Source organism: Aedes aegypti, chromosome 1 (genome assembly GCF_002204515.2).
Source record: "Aedes aegypti strain LVP_AGWG chromosome 1, AaegL5.0 Primary Assembly, whole genome shotgun sequence".
NCBI classification, from domain to species: domain Eukaryota; kingdom Metazoa; phylum Arthropoda; class Insecta; order Diptera; family Culicidae; genus Aedes; species Aedes aegypti.
In genome coordinates, this window is record NC_035107.1 from 302,206,599 (window position 1) to 302,224,027 (window position 17,429).

The 17,429-nt window shown below is 43.5% G+C and overlaps 1 protein-coding gene and 1 long non-coding RNA gene across 2 annotated transcripts in view; one reads left to right on the plus strand and one right to left on the minus strand.

Moving 5' to 3' along the window:
- Window positions 1–1,400: 1,400 nt before the first annotated feature.
- The window catches only part of LOC5579966 (nuclear pore complex protein Nup98-Nup96), a 55,389-nt gene continuing 39,360 nt past the window's right edge, over window positions 1,401–17,429 (minus strand). Inside the window, exons 4-5 of the mRNA XM_001658433.2 lie at window positions 2,279–2,391; window positions 1,401–2,213 (exon numbers count right to left, since the gene is read on the minus strand). Coding sequence (XP_001658483.2) covers window positions 1,893–2,213; window positions 2,279–2,391 — 434 coding nt within the window. The 3' untranslated portion in view covers window positions 1,401–1,892. The remainder of the gene's footprint in view (window positions 2,214–2,278; window positions 2,392–17,429) is intronic.
- On the plus strand, window positions 4,212–9,138 carry LOC110674212. The gene is made up of 3 exons (XR_002498740.1): window positions 4,212–4,376; window positions 4,436–4,852; window positions 9,045–9,138. It is a non-coding gene; the product is annotated as an uncharacterized LOC110674212 (long non-coding RNA).

Genomic DNA, 17,429 nt, shown 5'->3' on the forward strand with positions numbered 1-17,429 from the left:
ATCCATGGTTCCGAACGTGGACGCGCCTCTGGTTTCCAGCCAGCTCTCGCCGCAAATCAGCAATTTGCTTTTTCTTCTTGAGAATCCGGATCTCCTCGTCCAGACGGGGTTGGTGGTCTAATGGCTATCGCTTCTGCTTTGCAAGCAGATGGTCGTGGGTTCAATCCTAGGCCCGTCCCTTTCACATATTTGCAACACTCTTTCTAATAGCTGTCTTTCTCTATCGCTCGGCGTCATTATGGCGCAAACATCATCAGTTCTATCTATCACTAGAATCGCTTACCACAGTGGTATCCATACGGTCGAATACCTCATCCATCACTAACAAAACACTCCTACCTCCAAGGTAGCTGTGGAAAATTCAGGAGATTTTCCGGTTTTCTAGTAACAACAGCTAACTAATCAACTTCTTTCCTCTCCCTGGTGGACATGAGGACGTGGCCGGCGCCATTATCAATCGAAAAATATCAAGGGTAGTGTGATTTTACATTGAAGATGGAAAAAAGCTAAAACCCAAGCTTCATCTGAGTGGTTCTCTGTGCAATATCACTATCCTGATTGATCAGGGAGTAGCAACTACGAAGTCTATGTTTCATCAGTTTTTTTATCGTTGAGAATCCGGATCTCCTCGTCCAATATTTCGTCTTCTCCGATGTTTTGCTCCGCGTTGTCGTCCTTCTCCTTTTGGTTCGTGATTCAATTGGCCGGATGACTATCGTACAGCGCACGTAGGTGTCGAATAGAGGCCGTTTCTGGAACTTCAACTTCGTGCACCTGAAGCCACTTTAGGAGCTTTTCTTTATTCATTCGTCCTTCCGCCATTTTCAGCTAAACTTCCTCGATCCCACTTCTGAAGTTGTAGGGATGGCGTCCGTCCAAATAAAACATGCGGTTGAACTTACGACGTTTTAGTTTTCGTGTCTGAACGTGTCGGTTGGCTAACTCACAATGATACAGGAAGTGTGTCAAGAAAATATACAAAGGTGGTTTTCAAAATAAAACACACTAAAACAAAAAATCGAAACGGAAACACGATAATCGATAAACGAACAAAATCGGGAATTGACGCAATACACTCTTGTTGAAAATTAGTGGTAACATACATAAATCTAACACACGGAATATTACAATATCAAAAACTAAGTCTCAGTCACTATTCGATACTGACGGATGATTCGATGAGTTTCACAAGGTAAAGATAAATCTCTTGAAAATTCAAGATATGCCTTCGCTTTAAATTCACCTTAATCAAAGTCCTGCGTGTGGCGTCTTTCGGTGGTTGTTCGAAGTTTGGCTGGTAATCGACCATTCGCTGTGAAAGTGTAGGCTTTGGGACCCCTATCTCGTACCCTAATGCATAACAACAGGGCTGGTCATCATGAACACTAAATAGAGACCGCTTTTCTTGGTTGTATAGATTTTAGTTTGGATTTCATAGCTCCAAATTCTCTTAACGCTTAGGCTTAAAGCTAAAAACTCAAAAACTCAACTATAACTTGCTGTTGTTTACACACTCCCGAAGTACTTTCTTGCTTTCCAAAGATAGGATATCTCGCAGACATAACACAAACGAACCGATAACCCTTTTTTATAATGAAACTGCTAAACTTTAAATCGTCTTCAACTGTTGTACGTTTAGGAAGAAATTATTAGATAATACATAGTTAGACTGTCCCGTTTTCTGTTAAAGTTATAAACGTGCTTGTAAATCAATAACCAGTTGCATAGCTGTAGTGTAGTTGTAGTTATCTATATTGTTGCTCAACAAATGAATAAGATTATAGGTGTTGCTAGAAAATACTCTGTTCTATTAAACTCTTGCATAATTTAGTTGTCTTCTTTCACGATAGTCGATGTGATTCCTAGGATTAAAATTCACCCTGCAGGTTCGGTTACTGCTGCTTCCGGAGGTCCTCCACCAGAAACGCGCTCAACATGTGCCGCAGTTCCTCCTTGGCGTACTCCTGCGGCAGCGGAAGCTTCTCCAGCGCGCTCCTCATCAGCGCACAGCTGTTGATGCGGGGATCCTGCGCGAAGAACGACCTTATCAGGTACGCTAGCCGTTGGGCGATTTCGCTCTGGCAGAGGCGATGCTTCGGCGTCGGGCAGGGGAACATTTTGATCACCGAGCACAGGTCGGACAGTTTGGGCTTGAGCTCCTCGAGCCGCGCCTCGGCCACCTCGTCGTCGATTGCGTCCCGGATCAGGTCGAACTGCGAAAAGGAGGGATTGCCATAGATTATTGATCGGAAAGCGTTCATTTTTGTATTGTACTTACCTTTTCGTTCAACTCGATGAAGTCTTTCAGGATTTGACCCTTGATGGACCAGTTGGAGATTTGTTTAACGTCTTCGAAGTCGTTCAGCAGAGACTTCAGATAGGGGATGTCGTCTGGAAGAAGAAGAGATACATGTTTGAACAGAATATCGAAATACAAGTTTTGCACGATTCAGTCAATTTGTTTATCTTGCAAATGACGCTCGCGTCGAGAAGGTTGAGGCAGAAGGCGGAATTTCAACAAGCCGAAAATATCACGAGCAGAAAAACCTTAAGGCGGAAAATAAACCAGGGGATTTTAAAGCGATTTGAGGGTAAGGGAGGGACAACACCAACCCTAGTACGCCCCAACTGGAATCCTGCATGCCATCCCATTAAAAAGTCGATTTTTATGCGATTTGTGAGGAATTATGAGCATAATCAGATGGGGGATTTGAGAGGGAAATTGAATATAATACGATGGTTGATGCAAAGTGGTTACACGCTGAGACTCGCGAAGTCGGTCTTCTTTTTCTGTGATTGCTGAGTTTTTTTCTTATTCCACTTGGTGTTTATACCAATTATGCGCATGCTGTTCAAATCCTCACATGAACCTCTCAGCAAAAAATGTTTGAGTTTGCATCACATCGAATCATATATAGCCGTTTGAGTGAAATTTCATGCCAGCAAACGTAGCAGACATTAGAAATAATTAATCTTCTGCTTAGACTGCCGACTGAGGTTTTTAATAACAGTTTACTTTGAACACAATACTTTTCACTTTTTCAGCCATAAAAACGGTGGGCTGCATTTGACGTTTCGTGAGAGGGGAATCTGGGCTGCATATGACGTTGATATTTTTCCTCTTCTTCTTCTTTCTTCTGTCGCCACTTGTTCAATGGCATTTAGGGATGGCACAGCTCTTTTCGCTATATTGCCAGCGGTTTTGTTTATAGTCTGAAAGACTTCATGAACGTACACGATTCGCTGTCAGCGTGACGTGAAAAAGACTGTGAACGCCGGCCGATCTAGTTGACGGCGCTTATCACTTGTCAGTTTCTGATTGTGTTTATATCGTGCTTTTGATTTCTCGCAGGAAATTGTTACATTTTTCAAGAGAGTTAAATCTCGATTACTTTTTCAAATCGACGTAAGTAAGTTTCATATGGTTTTGAGAAAATTAATTCAGAAGAATCACAACCTGTCTTTTAAAACTGTTTTAAAATTAATCAACTTTTTGATTTTTTTTTCGCCGTGTACATCGCTTAAATTTTGCATACATTAAGCTCGCGTTCAAAAACTAGGGAGTTCCTGTTATTTCCCACAAAAAAATATTACAAAATGATAAGCCGATTTATTCAATTACTTTCGACGTTTTTCTACCAGTGTAAAAGCGGCTCAAGTAGTGTTTTGTTTTGATTCGTGGTTAAGTCACTTTGTCTCTCCATACAGCGGGGCGGCGAAAGTAGTGGTTAGGTTGCGAAAGTTGAGAATCTTACTTTCGTCGTTTTGTAAATCCGGAAATTAAACGTTTTAAAAGTGAAAAATCGAGTTGGTTCAGAGCGCAACGTGTAGAATTTCGTCTGCGAAACACGTAGAATCGATAAAGTAAGTTTGTATACTTTTTTGACTTGAGTCTGTTAGAATAAGTTTTCGAGAAATCTTTTTTCTCATAGAGTTGGTGTATATTGCAGTATGGACCGATGCACGAGTTCATAAATTTGACGTTTTGGCGGTGCCAAATTCACTCGTTGTCATGGTCACATAAATAACACGGCACCGCTCAAACGTCAACGGGTGAACTCGTGCACTGATCCATTGGTCTAGGTTGTATTTTTGCCTTGTTAATGCGTATTTTACGCAGTAAAATATGACGTGCTCAGAGTTGTCGACTGCATCACATATATCACAGATGCAGTCGTCTTTGATTTTCATTTTGCTTAGCCAATAATTGGAGTAGTCATGGCCCGCTAGCAATCGATTGAGTGTTCGTACTTCAATATTGTTTAACGGTAGCTTGTGGTGCCAGGGCTTCTTAGGGATTGTGTTGCAAACCTGGAAAAACTTCCTCCCTTTTCCAAGTTCTGCGGTGTAATTGAGATACCATAGTTGAGCTTCCTGTTCGCTGACTGATGCAAAATAGTTCAGTCCGTCGTGTATTAACAATTTGTTTTTGCAGATATTGTCGCTGGTGGTGCCGGCCTTGGCCAACTGGTCCGCCATATCGTTGCCTTTGACGCCAGTGTGCCCGGGTATCCACTGTATAGTTGTTCCGGATTTCGTAGCCATTTCCAGGATATTGTCTATGACTCGATCTCGGTCTCGTTTGGCGATGTTGCTTCTAATCAATTCACATCCAGATTTGGAATCCGTCATGATCACTGGGCTCGTTATGTTGCTTCTTGTGATGTACTGCAGTGCGACGTATATTGCCTCTATTTCGGCTGACATAATGCACACAGAGTGCTGCAAACGAAGACTTATCCTGACGTTCCTGGATTCGTGGTAAATTCCAATGCCACAGTTTTCACCGTTGTCTGAGGCATCAGTATAGATGATTTGTCGATTATTATATGTTCCGTTTATCAGCGATAGGGTAAGTTGCTTAAATATTTTAATATTTGTTGTCTTTTTAGGCCATAAATCCCTGTCTAAAGCTGTACGTACAAACACATCCCCGAGTTGGCATTCTATTTCTACAAGATATGACATATCTTTCAAAATATTCTCATGTTGCCGATAGATCCTTTCTACCATCGACATTTTATTTTCTTCAAATGTGTTTAGACGTGTTAGTTGCTCCCAAACTGGAGTTCTTTCGTAGCAGTGTTTAACTACCTGCCTACCGATTACCTTGATCCTCCTGAAACGGAGCGGATGTTGAGCCGATATGGCTTGGAGCGTGTTTAGTGGAGTCGTTTTTGTGCAGCCAGTTATTCGTCTTAGACACGCGTTGTTTATCTTTTCTAATTTGTCCAGATTGGTAGGACTAGCTGACCCATAGATGCTAGCACCGTATTCTAGGAATCCTCTGAAAAGTGCGTTGTACACCAGCCCTAGAGTTTCGGGGTGACTTTCGTGCTTGAGTCCACTGATTACCTTCAAAATGTTTAGCCTATCCGTTAATCTGTGGGTAAGTTCACGGATATGTGGCCCATACCTTAGATTTTTGTCTAGCAATAAACCTAGGTACATGTGCATCCTAACAGTTTCGATTTTGTTATTCTCAATGGAAATGTTGAGATCTTTGGGACTGCTGTTGAAAATGATCGCCTTTGTTTTTTGAGCATTTACCGTAAAATTTAGATCTCTGGCCTTTTCCACAAAGATGTTCATGAAACGTTGTCCTCTTGCCTCTACTTCCTCGATGCTACGTCCTTCAATAATCATGGCAAAATCATCTGCATATTGCACTAACACCACTCCTTCTACTTCTATGCTGTGTAGTGCTGCAGTGTATATGTTGAACATTGTGGGCGAGAGAACATCTCCTTGCGGTAGTCCTTGACTCACATAGCGAATCATAGTGTCATTACCTACACGTAAACGTACAGGTCTATTAACCAAAAAAGCAATCATCCAGCTGGAGAATTCCGGAGGGATTCCGCTAGACAACAGTGTTTGTTCCAGTACTTCTACCTTCACAGCGTTGAACGATTTGGATAAATCGATGAACACAACTGCTGCAATGTGGTTCATTCGTCTAATCTGCATAATCTTGTTAGTCACAAACTCAAAGCAACTTACCGTGGACATTCGCTTACGGAAACCAAACGACAAGTCTGGCAGAAACGCTTGCTTCTCCAAATGATATTGTAGCTTATCTAGCACCGCTGCGTTGAGCATCTTCAGGCCGCAATTAATCAGCGAAATTGGCCGGGTTCCTTCTACGGTTTCCGGATTCTTACCGGCCTTAGGGATAGCAACAATTTTTATGGTTCTTATTTCCTCAGCTAGTGAGCACGTTCGCCACATGTGATTCATATCCCGAATGATGCTATTTCGAACTTCGGGGCTCAAGCTTCTCAACAAACTGTAGGAAATCCCATCAGGACCGGGTGACGAACTCTTTTTAGACGCAAGAGTTGTTTCCCAGAACGAAGGCGTGATGATATCATATGTTGGTAGGTAACATGGTCTATAATTAAGATAGTCTTCCTGCGAGAAATGCTTGTCCAGGAAAACCCGAGCCATCGGTGGGTCGTCATGAACTATCACATTATTGACCTTCTTCTTCCTGCCATTCAAACATCTCAGTTTCTGCCAAACTTCTTTGGACGGTGTTCGGGGGTCAAAGCTGCTCACAAATTCTTCAAATCGTTGTTTTGATGCCTCCTTTTTCTTTTTATTGAAGATAGCCTCCGCTTTTTTGAACTCAATCAATTCCCTCATGCCTCCATTCCTGTTGAACGCCGCCCTGGCATTACGTTTGTCCTGCCAGGCCATTTCAACTTCATCAGACCACCAAAACTTAGGGTCGTATTTGTCCTTCTGCCTAGCATTCCTGTGTATCTTTTTAGACACGTTCTGAAGTTCCTGGAAAGTAGCTGCTGTGCTAACATTGATCTTTTTGAAAGCCTCATGTACCTTGGCCTTGTTTACGAAGGTTTGTGCTCTCCTAGGTTCGACTAAGCAAATCCTATTTTCGATCGCCAGATGCCTACTACCTATTCCATAATCAAGAACTTTCATTGTTGTACTATTGAAGAGCTGCGGAGTCACTAGTACCAAGTCTATAGTAGATGGCGTTTTTCCCAACTCTGCCGGAACGAATGTTGGTTGACCGTCGTTCATCAGGATAACATTTTCTTCGTTTATAAGTTCAAATAAAGCTGTTCCTTTATTATCCGAGTGTCTGGGATCCCAGGAAGTGTGGTGACAATTAAAGTCACCTCCCACCAACACTTTAGGATAATGTGCTAATTTACGAAAAATGGATTTTAGCTTATCTTTTAGGTCAAGGTGAAACACATTTGGAGCGACGTATATTGAAACTATTACAATATCCATGTTCACTATTTTTCGTGCAATAACCTGGATCTTCGGATAACTCGCAATTTCTACTTCACACGTCCTAATGTTTCTGTCGATAATCAAACCGGCACCACCGTATCCATCATCCCTGGAGTCAAGATATGTGAAGTACCCTGGCACTTTATATTTAAGCTTTTCGTATTCTTTTTTTGTCCAACTCTCTGTTATAAATGCTACGTCATATTTCTCTTTTATTAGTGTTCTAGCTAGTTCATCTTTATGTTTTTCAAGGCTCTGTATATTTAATTGTAGAAATTTCAAGAAATTTTTTGTCATTTCTACTTACATTTTGTCGTTGACATCCATAGACCAATCATACCTTTCAGACCCCTGCTTGGATCTGTCTCGAGATCTGTTCTTGCGCTGTACCATCGGGACCTGCTCGCTGGCGATTACAGCTCCGCTCGTAGATGCTGTATTGCCATCCCCATCGTTGCCAATTTGCTGCTGCTGATCTTTGTGCTTCTGCTGTATCTCGAACTTTTGCACGAACTTCTCAAAATCGTCGACTCGGTATTTGTTGAAGAGCGCCACTCCATTACGTTGTTCTTCACCATCATCCTTCTTCTTCTTTTTATCCGCAAAAACCGTCACCTGTTCCGCAATGTTGACTTGTTCGATGGGACGCTTTGCCTTCTGTGGCTTGTACTGGTGCGCGTTGACTGGTTTGTAGACTCCGCTTGTCATTTTGGCGTAGCTTTCGGGAATCGTCGGAAATTCGTCAGCGTTTTCCAGGATTTCATACCGGTTCTGCGTAAACGTAGGATTTTGTTCTCTTGCTTCCATATATGTGAGTGTTGTCTTCGCCATTATGCTCTTGATGTTTTTCTGGCGTATCCGTTCTGGGCAGTTTTGGTCGGTTGTTCTGTGCTCATCGTTGTTTCTGCAGTAGAGACATTTCGATCTGTTTTGGCATTGGCCGGTTTCGAGCCCTTCGTGCTGCAGTGAACAGTTTTCGCATCTCTTTTTCGACCGACAACTCTCCGTCTTATGGTTGTATCGCAGGCAATTCAGACACAGTACGGGTTTGTTGATGAACGGTCTGACCGAGTTTATGCAGCAAAACAGCCGAACTTCGGTCGGAAGTTTGCTGGCGCGGAACACAATACTGATCCTGTTTGTCGGGATTTTATTTCCTGCTTCGTATCGGTGCAATCTGTTGATCGCTAGGATGGGGAAATTGCTGCTGATGTTTTCCTTGATCTCTTCCAGGTCCATGTCGGTAGGGACTCCAGCCACAACCCCTGACACCGACACGAAGCTGCGCGGGATGTACGCCTTGTAGTTGTTGTTCTTCAGCATGGGATCCGATTGAAGTTTGTTCGCAGTCTGATAATCCTTAAGGAAGACAAGAATTTTGTTTCGACCCAGCGCGCGCATGTTGTAGATGCTGTTCTTGTAGTCGTTCTGCTTGCTGACCAGTCTTCCGAGGGTAAGTTTGTTGATCCTTAGTTCTCCCTTGTTGTCGTCTGCGAGTTGAACGATCACCCTGTACGGGAACACATCCTGTTGGTGATATTCGTAGATGGTGTAGACTTTCTGCTGCTGTTCCGCATTTCGACTTTTGTCAGGAGGCTCCGTCATCGTGCGAGGTTAGGTTCCCGCTTCTCCTATTTCACACTTTTCGGCACTAGAACTCAGTCACACAATGTAGTTTTTTCTCACTTCCAACAAAAAATGTATTTCACGTTGTATTGAGAAACTTCGGAGGTATTAAATTCGCTTTTTTACAACCGTTTCGTGGATTTTTCGAGAAATCAAAATGGCGTCCGAGACACGTTTTTCTTCACTCCGAAAAAAATAACACGTCCGTCACGATCGAGATCTACCAAACGAAAACCGATATTTTTCCTCTTCGCGAGTCTCTCTCAGGTTACACGCAGTCTTCAAAATCTCCTTTGCATAGCGTTGCTTTGATCAATAAATCAGGGAGAAAGAAAATGCACACTCCTCTTTTCCCAACCCAACATTGCTTTGATTTGCTCCTATCATTTCGTGGAAACACTGCATTAATGATCTAGAAAAAATATCAACTCCTTCCGTTGGGCAAATATGGGTAGTAGGCATAGCAACCGTACGATTATCGTTTCATTCCGTGGTCGGAAAGCTTGAAAACTGTCAGACTGCAGTTATCTGCAGGTGAAAATGTCCGTTGCTGGAAAACTGGTGGAGTATTTTATAATGCGAAACTTTATTTTATTTGGTTTTAAATAAATTTTATGTATTTTTTTTTCTTATAGAGAACACCCAATGGATGTTATTGGCATTCAAAAGCCAACGATATCATAATAGTCCCATTGAGATTGGTCGAGGCTTATCCGATGAGAACCTAAAACCCCAAAATCACAACTGAACTCAGTGACAATCTCTATAACCTGGAAGGGAGGCACCGATACTACACACGAAATATGACACACTTTTCCAAATTGCAAGATAACTCCCGCTCACCAACGACAATCAAGGCAGGCTTGGGGAAAATCGCTAGTTTTCTTTTATGGGGCTCTGCACAAAAATCATCCTCTCTCTTTTGCTCTGCCATGAAATTAGTAAACAACAAGGCCAGTAAACGTCAAAATCCTATACAAAATCAAAACAGTGCAGAGCCCCATTGTGTACCTTCGATCTTTCTGGACAAACTTGGAAAAAGGGCCATAGTTTTATGTGCATTCAATTTTAATGATGATTGGACAACAGTAAAAAGATGCGTGTTTCATTACTTTATATTCGATCAAATTAAAAGGTACTATCGTGGCATTGCTATTGGGTGTTGCAGGAATTGATTTTCAACCGACTGTTGTCAACTTTGTTGGAATGCAAAAATTTGTTTTGATCAATTACGCGCTTTTATCAAGTTTGTCCATTCTTCAAGATCTGGGCTCACAGTGACAGTTCGTGACAGCAGAATCTCAGCTCACTATGACGTACATCAATTTTGTATCTCCCAGGTTATACTCATAGCGATCATCAATCGATTCGCTATAGTATAATACCAGGCGGGCGGAAGGCAGCGCGATGTAACTCGGCCCAAGCCCGAGGATGGAAAACAGCGCGCTTCGACGGCGAAGTATTCACTGAAGCCCTGAGGCGCGAACGGAACACTCTGGACCTAAACGGTGAAGAGCTAGTTGCTGTGATATCACGAGCGTGTGATGCTTCCATGCCGAGAAAAGCCCCTCCTAGAGAGAACAGGCCGCCGGTGTACTGGTGGTGCGAATCAATTGCAAATTTTCGAGCAATCTGCCTTCGGGCTAGACGGAGAATGCAACGCGCACGCACAGAAGCACAAAGAGAAGAACGCGGTGCAGTATTCAGAGAAGCAAAGTTGGCTCTCAAAAAAAAAAATCAAGAGTTGAAAACGGGCATGCTTTGATAGTCTATGCGAGAGTGACAATTCTAGTCCATGGGGTGACGCCTACAGAGTGGTAATGGCTAAGACCAAAGGTGCCATAGCGCCCCAACAGAAGTCGCCCGAGTTGCTGCGATCGATAATCCATGTACTCTTCCCGCACCATCCCATAAGTCCATGGCCCCCAGCGCCGTATGCGGCAGATGAAGAAGAAGAAGTGACGAGAGTGACGAACGAAGAGCTGGCAGAAGTCGTGAAGACATTCGCGTCAAAAAAAGCACCAGGACCCGATGGTATCCCGAATGTTGCCTTAAAAGCGGCAGTGAACGCGGATCCGGACATGTTCAGAACTACGATGCAACGCTGCATTGTTCAAAGAAGCTTCCCGGATGTATGGAAGCGACAGAAATTGGTGCTACTACCAAAGGCGGGGAAACACCAGGTGACCCGTCGGCGTATAGACCTATCTGTCTACTAGATACGACGGGCAAGTTATTGGAGAGGTTGAATCTCAACAGGCTAGTACCGTATACGGAGAGCGCGGACGGCCTGTTCAACAACCAGTTTGGATTCAGGAGAGGTAAATCTTCTCTGGACGCTATCCAGTCGGTCGTTCAGACAGCTGAGGCGGCAATCGAGCATAAAAGGAGCGGCATCCGTTACTGCGCGGTTGTCACTCTGGATGTGAAGAATGCGTTTAACAGCTAGGATTCGAACATTAATTAAAGAGTTCTAGAAAGCTATTTTGATGGTAGGATTCTACTGTATGACACAGAGGAGGGGCAGAAAATCGTTCGAATTACCGCGGGAGTACCTCAAGGTTCAATCCTGGGCCCGCTTTTATGGAATGCGATGTACGATGACGTACTGAGGCTGCCCCTTCCGACGGGTGTTAAGATTGTTAGCTTTGCCGACGATATCACCCTAGTGGTCTATGGTGAATCGATGGAGGAAGTAGAGTTGACAGCAGCGCACTCTATTTCCATAGTTGAGGAATGGATGAAATCTAGGAAAATAGGACTGTCACAAGACTGAGGTGGTGGTGGTCAACAACCGCAAGTCCGAGCAACGGGCGCTTATCTCGGTAGGTGATTGCACCATAGAGTCCAAGCGATCCCTTAGGCATCTTGGGGTAATGATCGATGACAAGCTGAGCTTCGCTAGCCACGTTGAATATGCCTGTAAAAGGGCATCTACGGCTAGAGCGGCGCTTTCGAGGATGATGTCTAACAGCTCTGCTGTAATTGCCAGCAAACGCAAGCTACTGGCAAGCGTGGCGCTATCCATACTAAGGTATGGAGGATCAATATGGTCAAAAGCGCTAAGAACGAGCAGAAACCGCAAGCAGTTGGAAAGCACGTACAGGATAATGTGCTTAAGAGTAGCAAGTGCATTCCGGACGGTATCTAAAGAGGCCGTGTGCATCATAGCCGGGATGACGCCCATCGGGCTCATCATCAAGGAAGATGTTCAATGCTTCAACCAAAGGGGTACCAGAGGAGTCCGCGACACGTGTAAAGAGGAAACGCTCAGAAGCTGGCAGCAGGAAGGGGATAACTCCACTAAGGGTAGATGGACCCATCGGATAATACCAAATGTGTCAGATTGGTATGGATTGAACTTCCACCTGACGCAGTTTCTGTCAGGACATGGTTGCTTTAGACAGTACCTGCATAGGTTCGGGCACCCATAATCTCCTGCGTGCCCCAATTGTGCTGGTGTGGAGGAAACAGCGGAGCATGTCGTGTTCGATTGCCCCCGTTATGCGGAGGGGACACGTCCGCCAACAATATAATAGAGAGAATGTGTACGGATGCCGAGTGCTGGAATGCAGTAAGTACGGCTGTCACTCACATTATGTTAGAATTGCAACGCCTATGGCGCGTCGACCAATAGTTGGCTGCAAAGGATTAGCTCTGCCGAGGCTGGTCCCTTGTAACATTGTTTAAGTTGGCTAGGAGAAGCAGTTTGCCTAGGTTACTTCTGCTACACGTGTTGTGCTATACGCACAGGCCCCTCGCTGAAGAAATACCGTAAGGTGGTTCCGGCGAGATAAAGGTCTGAGGCCAAGGGTAATATCGATGCACAGTACACCACTTGAGCAATTCTAAAAGAATTGCTCAAGCACAGTGCATCGGCTGGTTTTAGTGGGTCGTCGTCGTTGGTGCAGCATCCCCACACTGCCGGAGTCACCATCTCAGGCGTCTGTTTGCAGATTTCCCCCATGTAAAAAAAACCTTCTTGTATTAATGGGATTCGACGCAAACAGAAATTTGGAAGTTATGTTATCCTGTAGTATTGTAACATGCCCTGCTCAACGCACCCTTCCCTGGGTTCGCCGTTGAATATGGCAAACTCTGTTTCTCCGCCATCACTCACTGTTCCAAAGAAGAACCTAAGAATCCGTCGTTCAAAAACTCCTGAGTACCTGAAGCTCTCTTTCAGCATAGTCCATGCCTCATATTCATAGAGGACTATCGGTCTGACATCGTTTCAAATGTTTTGCCAACAGTATCCGTACTATCCGCGAAGCAAACAAATTGAATAGTCTATCACCCTGGTAAAGTCTCCGGCGGGATTCCAATGAACTGGGGTTGGGGTGTTCACCCGAAATTTTCACGCTTCACGCTGCTCACCGTCCATCGTTGCTCTTATTAGTCTTGTGACCATCCTTCTTCTGGAACATTTGTCGTACAAGGAAGATTTGGTCCGCCATCGAGTGACCGTTGACGAAATCTACTTGATTGACATATGGCTAGTTCTTCACCTGACTGGGACTGGGCATCCCTCGAAATATGAGTACAGAAGGATGGTCAGATGGGCCAGCCTTTGAGCCCAACCATGGGGTTTCACTATTATGGGTTTTTAACGTAGGACGATAGACACATATAAAAAAAATTGGGGTGGGTAATGTCTATTACATTACCGCGGGGTTGACGTAGAACTACGATGATTAATAATTTGATTTGTCAAGTGTATGAATTTGTAAGTGTACTAGTTTTGTATTGTTATTGATCGGATGAAGTTTTCAGAAGTATACTCTTTTTGGACTCATTTTGGTAGTCCTGAAAAGAACCATTTGTCGTTCTGTGGTTCCGAGAACCATTGTTTGGTGTTCCAGGAATAATGCCAGATGATTGAATTTGTTTTTTGGTCGTTGCTTTCTTGTGTTGCTTGGTTGGGTGATCGGTTTCTGGCTCCAGCTGTAGTTCGCCAAACTCCTCCAGTAGATTAGATGTTTGATAGCTCGGGTGCATCGATCGTTAGAATCGATAGGATCGGTCCAGTACTTTGGTCTGTAGCAATATCCATTGCATGAGCATTTAGGCTCTATACATTGATACTCATCAATATGCAGGCTTGGCCGCTATGATCCAGTATTTCACGCAGTTCGTCTCAAAGCGTCACTAATTGATGATTGCCTAAGCGCTGCAGCTCATTCCTCAAGTCAACCCTCTTGGGAGAATTGCTGCCTTTGGCGTGATGGAACTTAAAAAGTAAGAGGTTGTTTCCGAGATACGACCGCCAAAGTGACGTTGGATAACATTAGCATCTTCTATCTCCTGGCTTGAGACCCTCACGTACTTATGAAAGATTTCTGAGAGAACAGCACCAATTTTCGACCCAACAACTTTCGACCGATTTTCGATACGGTTTTGGCCTACTTTGTATGAAAATCCGAAAATTGGCACAGAATTCTTGTAGGTCGAAAATAAGTGCTCTTCTAATCAATTTTCACACTATTTGTTGCATGCCATTTTTGACCTATTATGAACATTTTGTGTTATTATTTGGTTGGTTCGATTAACTCTTCAACCGGTCGATGGAAGAAGAAGCATGAGCGATAACTTTTGCTCAACAAACAAATATTCCGCTTGAAGGTCCACGCATGATCCACTAAGATTGATTGCTTAAGTGGGTTCCGAAGCCTTTCGATACTCGTCGTATCCGTGGCGAACGTGCTGAAATTGCATTGAAGCACAATTTCAAACAACTGCCCTTTTCAGGGCCACAATTGATTAAATAATTTATTTAGTTATCAATTATAGTTTCGGATGATTAGTTTTCAACGGAGATAAATGGCAAACAAAGTTTAACATAGGTTCCCGTCGTTGGGGTCGGGCGGCGGTAGCATTTTCGCAGTCTTTTCTGTGTGCGTATTTCCATTCGATCGACAATGTCTTACCAAATCGAAACGTCAACAAAGCTGTTGCTTATTAGTTTTAGCTCTGTGTTCGACGAGTTGATACTGATCGCTCTAGTATCATTTAGGTAGCGACGGCGACAACGGCATTATGCGATCATCTCTAAATGCGAAACAAACCGGGAGGGATTCTTCATTCAAGTGCCGTTCGCAATTTATCCGACTCATGCACACACTGTCGAGGATCGCCTCGCGCCCGCAAAATGGGAAATTTATTTCCCATTTATGGTTGCGTGTAAATGACTGACCAAAATCTGAATCAATCACATCCAATCATCAAAATGTCGCTCTTCACGGTGGAAAATTCTCACAACTCTTTTAAAATGAAATTGTCGTCCTGCAAAGGACGGTTGGTGGTAGTCACCGTCGATCAAACTGGGTTTTCATTCCATTGTTAGACAGAAACACACCAAAAGATCACCGAAAACGGTTAAATTAAAATGCGGTCGGTAATTTTGTGCTTTCTTGTCCGTCCTTGTATTCGATGGTTTGCTCACTCCTCCGACGGTAATTATCAAGGTTTCTGGACGCATCCTCCACGAATTCGATGGGCTAACTGGATGCCAAGGGCCATGATGAGCGATTACACGGAACCCGCAGCTTTTAGCTTGGGAATAAACAGCAGCAGCAGCAGCGACGAACGTGTAAATTTTATTCCGATATGAGTCCTTCTCCGGTTCCTGGTCAACGATTGACTGATGCGCGGGTGAAGTCGAGTTTGGTTGGCTTCGACTGAACACGAGATAATAAAGAGAAGTAAGAAGAAGACCGAAAGGGGCGTTTCCTTTTGAATGACGAAAGTGGCTAAGATATCGCGCAATGATGTCTGTGTCAGGAATACACAAGAAAAATGTGCTTTTCTATGAAACATGCTTCGATATTTCCCAATTTTTCAAAAGTTTAGTCATGATAATCAATAGTTTTCATTGTTGGAGTAGATTCGAAAGATTTCCAATCGATTGGTGCTCTGTCCCAGTGAGGACGTTAATGCCAAGAAGAAGAAGAATAAGAAGATGTGAATAAGTTCTCAGTTTATTCGACAAACCAGCTAAATATTTCATGGGTGCACAACAGCAACAGGGTAGCGGATCACAGGGATTAAGTTGAAATCTGGAAACGTAGCTCAATCTTGAAATCTTGAGCGATTTCACAAACCAGATTCTGGATTAACGGCTCAGCAGGCTTCTAGCTGCGAGGTACTTCTCGCTAAGCAAGTTCGGAGGAGCTCTTACCAGCTCGAAAGCGGAAATGGAATGAAACTGAATCCAACGAAGGCAGCATGTTTTATAACCTTAGAATAGCAGATGATGCTCCTCCCTTTTGTGCTCTTCGCTTTCTGATCGACCAATCTGGGAAATGGGTATGTGCTAATAATGTGTTGGGCTTGGAATTACTTAAAAATTGTGGAGAATACTAATACGTGAGAAATTGGTCGAACATGAATTGTTGGAATGATTAGCATTCCCTAAATATTCAATACGAGCTATTGATAATCAATAGTTTTCTTTATTATGAAGGTAAATTTCTGATCCATGGGTGCCAAAATTATTACAATTGTTCAATGAGAATGTCTTTTCAAAAGCATTCTTAATATGTCACAATTTTGTTACATGGGATAATTTTCCTAATTAAAGTGATCCCATAAAATATGGAACAAAAAAGGCGCTGTTCGAAAAGCCACTCTATTTTACAATCGTTGTGAAATGTTGAGCACTCACCCCGACGGCACTGCAGCAGCGTCCGCGAGTACAATCTCAAATGGTTGAGTCATAAATTATTCATGACAAATGAAATGTTGTATGAAGGCGTGAAATTGATTTAGGAATATTAGAAGTTATAAATAAAATCGGAAATATTTCTCTTTTAACTCTTTTCCACAAATTTGATGGCTCTGAAAAGAACCGATGGCTTTGTTAGCTTCGATGTTGTTACGGATAAATAACACTTCTCGGACCATTAAAACTCAGGGGGCTTCTGGTATTTGCTTCTACGGGATTGCTTCTTGACCACCAATGATGATTTCATCACGAGTCGAAATTTTGAAGCGCGGGTCAACAGCTCCTCGGCCGATGAAATTATCGGCGGCGATGACGATGGCTGGGTGAACGCAAACAAGCGGTGAAGCACAAAGCGAGAATGACTCGCCCGACCGTGTTCACAGTTCGACCGCAAATTCACCTGTGGACTGCTTCCTCTTCTACTTCTAGGCGGCGGCAGCGGTGATGGCTTTGGCTTCGGACGGCATCTTCTCTCGCTCGCTCGACAGTTTGATTTGAGCGAAGCAAGACAAACGGGGGCGTCCTTCGCTATCGATGTCTGTGCCTGAGAAGCACGCCCGGTCAGAGCAAGCCGATCTGTCGCCTGCTGAGATGCGAGCCAATCGGAGAGTGAAAAGCAAATGACGTCAAATTTTCTCTAACCACCCCTATTTATAGATTTGCTTGAAATCAACTTTCTATTTTAAAACAGTTATTAAACTATTTGGACAGGTATGTGGGATTCAGTAAGTAAACGACATGAAGCTTTGATGTCTTATCTTTCGATTGAGGTGCTAATCAAGAAATTTCGTTAGGCCAGCGAAAAGTTATG